At 35.8% G+C, this 14,622-nt stretch overlaps 1 protein-coding gene across 1 annotated transcript in view; it reads left to right on the top strand.

The window, feature by feature from the left end:
• LAMA2 (laminin subunit alpha 2) overlaps positions 1-14,622 on the top strand; it is a 790,327-nt gene that overhangs the window by 371,436 nt on the left and 404,269 nt on the right. The window contains exon 12 of the mRNA XM_078155150.1: positions 2,745-2,918. Within this exon, the coding sequence (XP_078011276.1) occupies positions 2,745-2,918 (174 nt within the window). The remainder of the gene's footprint in view (positions 1-2,744; positions 2,919-14,622) is intronic.

Genomic DNA, 14,622 nt, shown 5'->3' with positions numbered 1-14,622 from the left:
AGGATCAAATGAGATGATATTTTTAAAGTACTTTGCAAAATATAAAGTTCTATATCATTGCTAGTTATTATTGTTTTTGTTATTGTTGTTGTTAAGTGTCAACTTAGAAGTGGTAACAAATCTGAACATTACCCCTTTATATTTATGTTATCTTAGTATATCTAACTTAATTTCTATAAGCCCCAGTTTTTTTGGCCTGTAAAATGAGGGGAGCAGCTTACATGATCTTTAAGTTCCCTTCTTGTTCTAAAGTCTGACTATATGACGTGTCCACAGTCACAGATAATCGTTCGAGGCAGTATTCAGCCTCAATTCTGTGCTGGGTTTGGAAATATATAGGTTTTTTTTTATTCAACCTATTATTTTATTGATATAGTGACCTCTTAGTAAAGAAATTCCACTGATGCAAACTGGCAATTTACAGCCTTAGGCAGTTTCCTGGGGTGCTGAGAGCTTAAGTGATTTGACCAAGGTCATACATACAACCAGTACATCTCAGAGGCAGAATTTGCACACCAGCCTTCATGATTCTGAAGTTAGCTACACCAAAGCCATTTCATGTCATTATTATCATATCAATAGTAATAGGATAATTTGGTGTTAATAATGACAGCCAGGTCTGCCTCTATTGTCAGTTGGTTACTTATTTCTTTCCCCTGGCTTTCTAAGAAAAGTTTGTGATTCTTAGATGCCTTGACACTCTCTACATTTTAAACCTATTTATGCCAGTGGGAAGTTTTCTACTTGCAAGTTCACATTTAAACAAATTACCTTGTTTCTTAGATAATTATCTTTTTCTTTTTCCTGAGAAGAAGCTGCCTTTGATTACTGATTCTCTTTCATTTTCTGATGCTTTAACCTCCCTATCAACATGGAACTCTGGGATGTCCATCATAATCACTCTTTCTGTGGGTTTATAGCCTTCACATTTCATTATAAAATAGCACATGACTGACTCTACTTTATTTCACTGAGTTCATAAATGCTGGCTTTAATGGGCTTCAGAGAGGCCACAGCTCGCCACTCCAAAATGAATCATCCCATTTACAGTTTGACACTATCCCTTCCAGAACACCCTAATCAACACTCACTCCTCTGTGCTGCCTAGCTACTTCTCAGTTGTCCTTCTCCTGTACTTCTGCTGTGCTGCTGATCCAATATCAGAAGATGTAACCATGATGACCTGTTATCCCAAAAGCTTCCTGATCTTCCTTTCCTGGAACCAAAGGGCCTGAAAACTTTAAACTTGAAAGATGAAAGGAAAAGAAATCCTAGGTTTTCAATCACTTTCACTTTATCTCCCCCTCTATTCCTCTGCATCTTTTTTTTTTTACTCCTACAACCTCAATTAAAATATTTTCCCCTAAAAGCAATAAAAATAGTGTTGGATAAAGGGAAAATGTTAGATTTAGAATCCAATTATTTAACTTTGATAAGATTGTTTACATTGTAGCCTTGGGTGAATCACTGTGCTTTAATAAATGGAATTAGAATTTAGTGTACTAAGCTGCTCACATGGTTCTGCCTTACCATTTGCCCAAGAAGAGGTAGGTTTGTAGGCCTTGCTGTCAGATGGGCAGTGAGTGAGGCTATAAAATATTGGCGTGTATATGTTAGAAATGTATCTGGATTAGAGGCCAGGAATGGTTGGATTTTTATGGCAGAGCTCTCGGGTCAGTTCATCTCTGTTCCAGTCCTAAAAGATCTAAGTGGAAATTTGGACAAGGATGAATTAGGTAGGGTTCAGTTGTAAACTAAGGTACAAATGAAGCCAGTAGAGTAAAGACCAGTTATTGGGATAGTGGGAGGAGGATGACAGAAGGTATAGCTGCAGAGAATGAATCCCAAGTAAATTCAGAAAAGACAAGTTAGAGTTGAGACAAGAATAAGGGTAAGGTTGTAAGCACTACTCAGGATATCTCCCAGGATAGTCGGTTTTTCCCATAGGTATTTCCTATCAGCTGTATGCTTAGAAAGCTGTCATATCTGCTGTCATGGCCTTAATTTAAAAGACAGACAGACAGCCTGATTCTGTTAAAATAATATTTGTGTCCTTGAATTAAGTTGAAGGAGGCAATGCTACATCCTCTATAGATGTGTATTTCTATTGGAGTTACAGTGGACCTACCTTCCTTGCCTCCTATCCCTTTCCAATCCAGTCTAGTATCCCAGGCCTAAACTGTCTGATTTGGATTACAAGGATGGGGACCCAAGAAGAGAACACTGGCTGGGAGCCCTGATATCCCAATCTTTAGGAAGAAAATTAGAAAAGAATATCCTAAAACTTCAAGACCAAAGAATACTCAAGTATTCAGCTCCCTACAGATAGATATGGCTTCTAGCTGGAACTTTTCTCTAAGATTATAAAGTTGATTTTCAAATAAATAAGCTTTATGTTTTTGTTAACTTTTTTTTTTTATTTTCTTAAATATATCTTTATGGCTTCCCAAAACTTTATTCCAAAGGCAATTGCAAAGTAAAGACTTGGTGGATATCAATCTCCAGATCAAACCTCCAAGGATCATAGCTTTTAGAGCCAGAAGGGACCTTAGAGGTCATTAGTTCCATCCCTCTCATTTTATCAAAGAGGGAAATGAAGCTGAGCTAGGTTAAATGACTTGCCTAGGATCACACAACTAGTAAGTATCTGAGGCAGGATTTGAACGTACATCTTTCTTCCACCAAGCCTAGAGCTCTATTTGCTATACCATCTAATTTAACGTTATTTGTGCCTTCCTTTTAAGATAAATGATATGGATGGCTGGTATCTTACTGATGTAGCTGGTCTACTGAGGGTTTTACCTCATCAGGACAACTCTGGTCAATCCCAGCAACTCAGCATCAATACCGTGGATGCAAAAAGAGAACTACCACGAATCTATTACTGGACTGCACCTGGACCATATTTAGGCAACAAAGTAAGTTCTTTTTTGTTTTGGTGTATTTGATTAAGGGACTTTTTTTTTCTTATACTTCTTATTTAAAAATATATATAAATGCATCACATAATGAGATATATAAATTTTCTTATATGAAGAAATATATGATTTATAACATCAAATACTACATAAATTAAATATCAAATGAACATGTACAACATATATAAAAGTTTTCTTGAAGAAATATGTAAACTGTTATTTATTTGACTGTAATTTAAGATAGCCTTTATGACCTAAATGTATGGGAAAGGAAATGAGCCAGTTATGGAGGAAGAATGGGTGATAGCAGAGATATACCCAAGATACTATGCTGGTATCCATGAAATATTTAAAGACTGAGAAGAAGGCTACTAATATATCATTGAGGATTTGTGGAAAGGCATGGTCAAAAATTCCATAGGTTAAAAGGTATGGATGAGTTGTTTACAACCTTGACCAAGGGGGAAGAGTACTTACAAATTTGTCAAAGGGTAAAATTATGATTTGTTGAGCAAGATTGATTTAGAAATCGAGGTATTTATGTAGAGAACTAAGAAAGAGGTATAAATAAGATAAGTTGACTTTAGAGTGCCTACCATAATAGCCTACATGAAATTGACCATCAGAAAATATATTTGAATGAATGAATTGAGTAAATGAATGACTCCCTAGAGTAACTGATGATAGCTTCTGGGAATTGTGAACCTGTGAAATCCATTTGACCAGTATGGCCCCAGCTCCTCAGGATTTCTGTACACTGGGGTTGAACTGACTTGTAGATGAGGTATTACCTATACCTTGGGCCTTCCAGCCACTTGCTTGATTGTGACAGAGTTAGAGTTAAGTTTCCTTGGTCCCTGCCTTCATTACTTATTAAGCAACTCAGAAAATACTGTGATTTCAAAGTTCCAGACTACCCCTAGTGTCTTGCCACACAGATGATAGAGAAGTCTCCTTTCTGTGCCACATTAGCTCTTTGTCAAAAACTCTAAGTTTGAGCCCTGAGTGACTTTGGGCCTTGGATAAGAATATGTAGCTTCTTGCATGTCCAGACTACCAGCCTGTGTGTTGACTAGGAAATAATGAGGGGCCACCCCTTCATGCCTATTCTCTGTTGGAATATGTCTCCTTCCCATTGCTGCCATCAAAATGTTGCTCTCCCCTTTCTCCCTACAGAAAGAAATTGACTTCTTTTAACTGACTTTGGAGCCCTGGCAGACAGTGATGTGGGTTACTCATTAGTTATTTATTTCATGATTTCAGTTTTCCTGAGAAAATGAAAAGAAATATACTTGTTCTACTTTCTACAAATCTTAATCAGAAGTCTTTTCTGGTGAACTACCTTCTCTGTCTGTTTTAACGTTTGACTTAGGTAAAAAATCCTTTGCTAAGGCTTTGGGGAGGAATAAATAAATACACATATATTGTGTTGGATTTAAGCCCATTCACACACATATAAAAACATACAGATAAATAAATATAACTGGCTCAGAGACTCAAGCTATTTCTGGAGTGTATTAACTCCACACATAGGGGCTTTAGTGTTTAGATATTTGTGTTTATTTCTTTTTCCAAGAATCCCTTGGAAAAACAATTTGGTCTATTCATTTCAAAGATTGCAAACAGTTGCTTGCTTCATGAAAGTTAGCAAAGACCATGCCTGGAAGATAACCCCTTCAGATCTAGAATTCTTGCCCTTGGGTCTGTGTCCTAAATGATAAGTGCCTTATATGTCCCACTATGTCTGGGCTAACTCCAGCCTTGCGTCTGCTCTGCCTTCTCTTCCATTTCTGGAATCATAATCAAAACAATACATCCATTACTACTAAAAAGAGTGTATCAGTCTACTCCATTATGGTTCCATTTACTAGTCCTATACCTTTCCAAATCAAAGTTCTCCACCTTGGCCACTACCCACCTATATAAGTGGTGTCCCTCTATTAAAATGTAAGCTTCTTGAGGACAAGGTCTGTCTTCACTTTTGTATTTGTGTCTCAGGGCTTAGTACAGGGTAAGACCTAAATGCTTTTGAATTATTTTATTCATTCATTCATGTCTTGTCCGCAAATTATAAATCCAGATTCTAGAACCTGCTCACCCCAGAACCATATTAGTTAGAGAAAACTCCATTATGACTTTATTATGATTTGTACTTACTTTCCAACTAAGTTAATATACTGTTGTTGGAGGAGAAATCTTATTTGATACAACCAAAATCAAATTTCACTTAAAGGTGTCTCTATTTTGAATGCCATATGTTTGTCTGGTACTAAGTCTCAAATAATAAACAAATTCTGAGAAGGCATTCACATGCTGCTCATAGAATGGGAAATAGCTATTTCAATATATTGAATAATGTCACAACACTTTTTTAAACCAATCTCTGAATATCTTACTAAAATATAGGTGTGTGTGTGTGTGTGTGTGTGTGTGTGTGTGTGTATACACTCAGGTATATTTAGTAAACATTTAGTCACTATCATGAAACCTAATTAAAATATTATCTGAAGTGCATTTGACATCTGGAAATCACTTCAGCCTTTTGTTTTTACTCTCTCTCTCTCTCTCTCTCTCTCTCTCTCTCTCTCTCTCTCTCTCTCTCTCACACACACACACACACACACACACACACACACACACACACACACACCCTTGTTTTCAACCAGGGCAAACAACTGAATAAAACTTAGCTGAAAATAATCACCATAACTTGGAGGTACCATTTTTAGGTCAGAAGTTGATAGGTTCCAGATAGTTTAGTTTTCTGATGGTGGCAAAATGTATTTAAATGTAGCTTATAATAGAAACATGCTTGGCAATATTTTCTCATATTGCTTCTTTAAGCATATCTGCTTCTTTCTATTGGCTGAAAACCAATCCAACAGAAGGAAAGTGAGCATGTGAGACATTTGGCAGGATCACATCCAAAGAATCTGTATATACTGTTCATGGTTTTAGGTTCCCAAAGATAACTTCCTTTGTCCTGGGTGACCTGTTTCTAGTTACCACCCACAATGAGCCAGTTCATATTCTGACACAGATAATTTTCACATCAAAAACCAAGGCTTGTCTGTGCTCCAATTTCCATTCAGTGAACAAAACACTGGTAACAGGGTGTGCAAATTGTTTGAATATGGAAGACATTTTTAAACATAATGTGGAGACCGTTTGTAGCTTACTGTCAGGCAGCTCTGTATGAATGAAACAATTTGCCTTAATAACTGAACCATATAAATTTTTGATACTACAATAATACTGCAAGCATTTGCAAATTACTGCAGTACATCTTAACTGTCATGTCACATCACCTAAATTACAGTCATGATGGCATGCTTAGCTTGGGTGATTTAGTGTCTTGCCAAGGAAATGGAATAATGTGGGTCCTTGTTTGTAAATTCAATAAAGTCATTTCCTTAGTAGTTGAGGCTAGATGAAGTTAGTCTCTCTTCAGCAATGACTGTTAAGTGTTCAAGTTAGAACAGCTGCCAGCTTGGGCCAGAGGGTGCTAATGTATGGCGGACGGAACGACTGTGTCATCTGCTCAGAGGGAAGTTTATAGACAGCCCTGCATTTCAGTCAGTGGGTATGCCATCACTATCCTAACCTTTCTTTCTGTTGAAATGCTTCATTCCTTTGTCTAAAGAGAGTCTAACTACGAAGACTGTCAACCTTCTTTCAATATTTGTATGCCCCTGTTTTCAAACATGTTTCAGGACCTGGATTGCAAGGCTACTTTTAGCATAAGGTGGACGTGCTTACATACTTTGTTATAATAAGATTGCATGTGTTTTCTATCATTCTCTTTAACACCTACATCCAAATATTTCTTCATATGATAAGAATGCTGTGAAATGGGACACTCTTGAGTCTGTCAGCACTGAGAACTGCCTAAGAGTAAGCAGTATTAGAGAACAGTGATGTTTTACAAGTCAGATGATGGTCACTAGTTTCTAGATAATTCTATGTAATGATTTATAAGCATAAAACTTATAACAAAAAGTAATTCACATCTGTTTGCTAATATGGTATTTTAATTATGTTCCTAAATGTATCTTAAATGCGAGCAAATCTTGCAAGTTATTCTTTGAGTTAATTATAAAAACAGAAATTATAAAATTAGTAGGCACTGAAATGAAGAAGTAAATGAATTAGAGTATCTTAATTTTTATATTGTTTATTTTAATATTTGGCATGACCTTCCTTAGCTAAGAGTTGCATCCTCTATGCATTCTGTCCTTTAGTTATGTTATTGAAATCTGTCTGACAATATCAGAGCTGCATATTTGATGTAACTTCAAGTTTCTGTTTCATTTCCAATTTCATTTTGTCAATAAGAATTTATTATGCATTCATTCCCATGGAGTGCTGCATTAGGAACACTTTCACTCCCAAAACTCACTGTAAATATAATCCTCAGATGTTTCTGGGGGCTTTCTTTTGGAAGGTAGGAAATCCATCAGGGTAGAGGTATGGAGGAACAAGAAAGCTTGTCAGTTATTCCAGTCTATAGTTATTGAGAAATTGTATTGAATTGCAGGGCTAAAATAATGTGCTGCTAATAGTATAACTGAGTGTAACTGGTGGTATAGTGGGTAAAGTGCCAGGCCTGGAGTCAGGAAGACTCATCTTCTAGAATTCAAATCTGGCTTCAGACACTTACTAGTTGTGTGACCTTGGGAGAGTCCCTTAATTCTGTTTGCCTCAGTTTTTTCATATGTGAAATAAGCTAGAGAAGGAAATGGCAAACCACTCCAGTATTTCTGTCAAGAAAACCCCAGATGGGGTTACAAAGAGTTGGGCATGACTGAAATGACTGAACAACAAAATGACCCCAATGGTCTGAAATAATATATCTGACACAAGTTACTTTCAATGAGTTACTAACACACTTGGGAGAAAGTGATTCAACATGCTATCTTTGTCATCATACTCAGTGTTTGTTATTGTTATATTAAAAAAAATATGAATCCAACCATCAGTTTTAGGTATTCGAGATGGTAATAGTAAGAAGAGTGACTCTCAGCATTGTACAGTAGAAAAAGCACCGGCATCAAAGAACCTGGGTTCAAGTCCTGCCTATATGACCTTATCAGGTGTTAAATGAGTGGTTTGGACTAGCTGGCCTCTAAGATTTCTTCCAAGTCTAGATCCATATCCACATAAGCCAAAAGTTACATTGGGAGCAAAATCAAAGACTAGATAGGAAGAGACCCTAGGGTTTTCCCAATTCCTATTCCAAATGCCAACCAGATCATCATATGCTCTGGGATTTATAGTCTTGGAGAACTATCTGAGGCATTAAGGGGATAAGTAATTTGCCCAGGCTCACCCAAGTAGTGGGCTGTGTGCTATTGTTGAGGGTAGGAGGGTACAGTTTTAGCCCAAGTCTTCCTCCCTGCAAGGCTGGTTCTCTATTCACTGTACAATGTTGCCTCTCCTAAATTTAGTAGAGGGTAATCCCAGAAATATGATTAGGGGTGTGGAGATGATTCTTTCAGGCTAACTCTGTATTACCTTACTTTTCTTTTCCTAGACAAATTTTCATATAGCTTTTCAAACTTTTGTGATTGCATGAATCCCAAAGCATATTTGGTGTGTCCCTTGGGACCACATTAGATTTTGTTATAAATTGTAAAGAAAAGAGGCAGCATGGTATAATGGTTAGGTGCAAAGCCTTGAAGACTGCCTTCAATGCTCCTCATTTACACATAATGATTGTGTAGTCTTGGGCAAGTCTCTTAACTTCTCAGTGCCATGGGCAGCTCTCTATCATATGCCAAACTTCATTGATAGAGGGAGTCACACACCCAGAGTTTCCTGGACCAATGAAATCACAGGTCTTGTCCCAATCTCTATCCCTATACCTATAAATTATATGCTCCAAGCAAGGGCTCTTAATTTGGGATCTGTGAACTTTTTTTTTAAGATTTTGATACCTAGATTTTATTATCATTGGTTTTCTATGTATTTTATTTTACGCATTTAAAATATTGAGAAGGCTTCTATGAACTTCACTAGACTACCAAAAGAAGGGGGAGGGGAAGTAGGGTGGATTCATGATACAAGAATCCCTTGCCAAGAGAATGGTCACTATGTATATTCTGCTTGCCTTGCTTATTTTAAATCCAAGCAAAAATTGTATCATGGTAATGGCTGAAACTTTTGGTGGGGTTTAGAATGCTATTGCAATAGTACAGAGAAGAGGTAATGAGGAGGACAGATTGAAGAAGTATCATGGAGGAAAAAAAACAATAAGAATAACAACTATTTGGATATATGGGGTGATTAAGACTGATTCGAAGTCCAGGGCTGTTTTCTATTAAATCTTTCTGCCTCATGTTTCAAACTCATTTTCCAAAGTCAAGTGTATTTGGCCTAAATTATTAAATTGAAACTTTGGAAAATCAGGAGTCAAATCAAATAAACAAGATTTTGGTGGGGAGAAAGCTCTATTTTTGGTCTTCTTTTGGTGAACCCAGAAATGGGTTCCTCCACCTTGACTGGGGGAGTCTTCACAATATATTAAACTAAAACCAATAGTATGAAATATCAACAAGAACTTCTGTTAATAACACAAATGATTCTGAACAAATTACTTTGCAGCGCTTTTTGCTATTATGTCCAAGAATAAAGAGCCTTCCAACCAACCATTCAACAAACATTTATTAAGTGACAACTGTGTGCCAAGCACTGTGCTAAATGTAAGACCAAAAAAAAAAAAAGTCCCTGTCCTTGTGTAGTTTACATTCTGTTGGGGAAAACAATGTGGTTTCATGTTGTAAGCGAAGCTATTTCCTTCATACTAATCTTTGTCCTTTGTCTCTGTAAAAGTACGGTTGACCCATATATGTGGCTATTTCATTGTGTCCCTATATTTATGGTTTGGGATAGCTCAAGAATAGTGATAGCTTTAACCACATAGGAGAACACTGATTAGGAAGAACCTTCCTGGTTATGGGCTAGGAATCGCATGGCTAGAGAATCTCTCTCTAACTGCAGCAAGCATTATAAGCCACTTATATTGTATTTTCATACCCTAGGATATTCTTTATGTGAACCAAGTGAATTTGTCAGAGGCAATTAGGGCAAAGGTATGTAGGTAAGTGTTTAGCAACTGTCTCTCCAAAAGTGCAGAATATATTTTTAAGTTTAATTGCATCATTAACCTCTTGTCCATCATTTTCTTGTCTAGAAATGAACAAAACAATATTTTAAGCCCTGATTTGCAACATTTACCAATTTCTAAGACATAAATATTTGCAATGAAAATTTAACCTGAAAATTTAACTGAAAAAATTACTCAGTTCTTACGAGCCAGTATGAGCTGGATCCAGCATACCTACCTCTGATAGATTGTCTCTTAACTATTTTTCTACTTGTCTTAAGTATCAATGCTCTGTTTGCCATGTTTATTTGTTTATTTTTTAGTCCGATCATCATTCTCTTGGCCAAGAAAACAAAAGCAAAGTTAAGAATTTAGCAACTCTGTTTGCTTGTCATCAGTTGTCTTTGCTCCTTCCATGTATTCCTTCTTTGATCTTCTGCTTTTCCCAAATATTACTTAAAAAAAAAAACATTTTGTTGCTCTAGCTTCTGCACCAGATTCAGTTCATTTTAAAGTTTAGTACTCTTAATACATTTGTTACAGAACCATGCCATAATGTTTTATTCATCTGCCGTTGTCTTCCTTTGCTTTGCATTCTCAATATATGTTTTTATAACTTTAGCTTGATAGGTGAGGTCCCTGCACACCCACATTAGATTCTTCAAACTAGTCTCTTTGCTCCTCATCAGATTTTTTTTCTTTTTATGTCTTTAGAATGTCTTTCTTGAATATTTCCCAACTGTCTTGTGCTGATTCCCCCATAACATTTTAGGTCATGCAATCCTACCTATCTTTTTTCTGAATCCTTTGGAATATGTTGTACCAAAATTTAAATGGCATGTTGGACCATGCCAGGATTTCTTCATCTTCTTTATCATTGACTATAAGAGGGAATATGCTCTCCCCACCAAACCCCTTAAAGTTCTCATAATTTACTCCCTGGTAACCAGTTAGTTCCTCCTTATAAGTGAAGATATAATTCAGAATAGGATTTCCCTTTCTAGTTTGTTCATCTTTCGGAGTATGAAATTTTTATTAAAATAAGTCAAGAAATTGTTAGATGCTTTTAACAGAGAGAGAATTTCAGCAGAATAATTGAAATCCCCTATCAAGATACTATCCTTGTATGCCAGGCTAGTCAGTTGGTCAAAAGAATTTATTAATTACTTGCTATGTGTCAGGCACTGTGCTGAGTACTGGAGATACAAAAAGAAGCAAAAGACAGTCCCTGCCCTCAAGGAACTCACAGTTTGTTGGGGGAGACAATAAGCAAATAACAATGCACAGCAAAAAAAAAAGCCATGTTAAGAATAAATAGGAAATATTCAACTGAGGGAAGGCATTGGCATTGAGAGGCATTGGGAAAGGCTTTTTGAAGAAGACAGATGTTTAGATTGGACTTAAAGAAAGCCGGAGAAGCCTATAAGGTAAAGATGAGAAGGGAGAAGACTCCAAGCAAGAGGGACAGCCAGTGAGCAGCTTATGAGAGGTTTCCTGAACTACTCCTCTGTTTCCTCTTTTTGTCCAAGTGGCCAGTGGAATGGCAAAATCTCTTCTGTTTTTCACTGCATTGTTCTTAACCCAAATATTCTCTATCATCCTTCTCTTTTTTTTCCCTGAATTTACTCACATAGTCTCTTAATATAAAAAGTTTCTATTCCATTAAAGCAATATTTGGGAAAAAAAGGATCAAAGAGGGAATACATAGTATGATGAGACAAAGCATTTTAAATAATACGTTTCAAATGGTGCCTTCACATAATCGGAAAAAGGTTTACACACTATTTGTAAAGTATTTCAGTGGGCACGAAAATCAGAAACAATTATATGCCAGAATGTCATTCTTGTTCTTCATTTGTCTGAGAAAAAAAAATCCAAACAAAATATCCCAGCAGGATAGTTTATGGTCCAGTTACCTTGGAAACGAACTTATAAAATCAATGGGACAATGGGCACTGACACTCTTTCCAGCTACAGATGTAATTTCAGCAGTGCTTCAAAGAATAAGTCTATGTGATATATACTAGGTAGTAATTAACTTCATAGATTTTGTTAAAGAGCTAACATATTCCATTCCCAGGACAAGGCAAGAAAAATCTGAGTCTCTGAGTTTTCCTGCAATAAATTTTGCAACAAAATAGATATAATTTTCAAAGAACAACAATTATGTGATATTAAAATGATTTTAGTGGTATTTTTGTCATTAAAACCAAAACTACTGGAGGCTTTCAATAACAGATACAGCCCACACTCCCACAAAGCAAACTTTCAGAGAAGACCTGAAAAAAATTCAATAAACAATCTTGATTTTCCAAATACTCTGCTGTTTATTTTCTGCTGATCATTTTTTCTTAGGAGTTTTAAGTAAATAAGTCAGTGTTGGAAATGTGTTTGTTTCAGAGAAAAAAGAAAGTAGAATTGTAATACTTCCTTAAAGTGTTCATTTTCTAGAAAGAGAATAGAACTCTTGCTTGTGCAAGTTTTATAAAGATGAAGCTGGTGCTCAAGGATGTTCAATGCTATGAATTAATAAGAAATAGATCATCTGTCATGAAGTGAATATTTCTTAGGAATAGAAAGCAGTTCTTTTTTATTCTTCACAGTAAGCCTTTGAATTTTTTTCTTTAGATGACTTAAGTTCCTTTGACTTTATTTTTATTAAAAATAACTTAGATTATAAAATCTGGCATGTAGAACTCTACTCACTTAATTCCTAAAAAAGCCTCATTTCCACTTAACTTTCCACTCAAACAAGCCAGAACCTCACATTAGTATTATGTCGATGGTAATATTAGTTATAATGGTAGACAATTGCTTTATTATTAACATTGAAATAACAAACAGATGTTAAAATCAAAGATTTTTGGTGCTCCATCTGGATATGAAAGTTAACCCATACTGTTGTTAGTGGGACAGAGTAATGATAAGAACAGTCCACAAATCCTATTTTAATATAGATTCATTAGGTACAATTTGGGCAATTCTAAGAAGAATACAACCTTAATTAGATTTTATTCAGGAAAATCTTTAAAATATTTTGTATCCTATAAGCAACAATCAACTAGAAGATAGTCCAGAGTTAAGATGGATAATAGGCCAAACTTTGAAATTTTAAAAAATGTATATATTTATTGATAATGGTAGTGAGATGGATAGCTAGCTAGCTAGATAAATAGGTAGGTAGGTAGGTAGGTAAATAAATCGATAGATAGATAGATAGATAGATAGATAGATAGATAGATAGATAGATAGATAGATAGACAGACAGACAGATATAGATAGACAGACAGACAGATAAATTCAAAAATCTTATGAATTACTAGCAACATTTAAAAATATATATGCATGACATTGTTGGTGGATCTGTGAACTGATCTAACCATTCTGGAGAGCAATTTGAAACAATGCCTAAAGGGCTTTAAAACTGTGCAAACCCTTTGATCCATCAATACCACTTCTAGGTCTGTATTCTAAAGAGGTTTTTAAAAGGGAAAAGAATCGATTTGTCCGAAAATATTTATAGCAACTCTTTTTGTAGCGGCTATGAATTGGAAATTGAGGGGATGTCCATCAATTTGGGAATGGCTGAAGAAGGTGTGGTACATTGGTCTTAATGGAATTTTATCTTTTTTATTTTTTAAATAGTATTTTATTTTTCCCCAATTACATATCAAGAAAATGGTTAGCATTCATTTTTGCAAGATTTTGAGTTCCAAATTTTTCTCCCTCCCTCCCTGCCCTCTCTTCTTTTGAAAATGGGAGGCTATTTAATGTTGCTTATACATGCGCTATCATGTAAAACATAATTATATATTTGTCATAGATATGGAGGAAGAAACATATCAAAAGGAAATAAAACCATAGGAAAGAATAAAGAAAGTGAAAAAATATGCCTTGATCTGCATTCTGAGTCCACCAGGTCTTCATCTGAATATGGATAGAATTTGTGAGCCCTTTGTACTTGTCTTAGATCATTGTGTTGCTGAGAACAGCTTAGTCATTCACACTGGATCATCATATAACATTGCTGATACTGTGTATAATGTTCTTCTGGTTCTGCTCCTTTCATTTTGCATCAGTTTGTACAAATCTTTCCAGGTTTTTCTGAAATCTGCCTGTTCATCATTTCCTATTGCACAATAGTATTCCATTACATTCAAGCTATAGCGCAGCTTGTTCAGTCATTCCTCAATTGATGTATATCCTCTCAATTTCTAATATTTTGCCACTACAAAAAGAGCTGCTATAAATATTTTTGTACATGTAGGGCCCTTTCCCTTTTTAATTACCTCTTTGAAGTACAGACCTAGTAGTGGTATTGCTGAATCAAAGGGTATGCACAGTTTGGTCACCATTTGGGCATAGTTACAAATTGCTCTCCAGATTGGTTGTATCAGTTCACACCTCCACCTAGCATCCCAATTTTCCCACTCCAACCTTTGTCGTTTTCCTTTTCTCTCATATTAGCCAATTGGTTGGTGCGAGGTGGTATTTCAGAGGTTTTTTTTTTTTTATTTTGCATGTCTCTAATCAAAAGTGATTTAGAGCACTTCATCATATGCCTATAGATATCTTTGATTTCTTCATCTGAAAACTGCC

This window comes from Phascolarctos cinereus, unplaced genomic scaffold, assembly GCF_003287225.1.
Source record: "Phascolarctos cinereus isolate Bilbo 61053 unplaced genomic scaffold, phaCin_HiC Scaffold_5;HRSCAF=322, whole genome shotgun sequence".
In the NCBI taxonomy this organism is placed as follows: domain Eukaryota; kingdom Metazoa; phylum Chordata; class Mammalia; order Diprotodontia; family Phascolarctidae; genus Phascolarctos; species Phascolarctos cinereus.
Note: the sequence above shows the minus strand (reverse complement) of the source record. Positions and strands in the feature narration are given on the sequence as shown.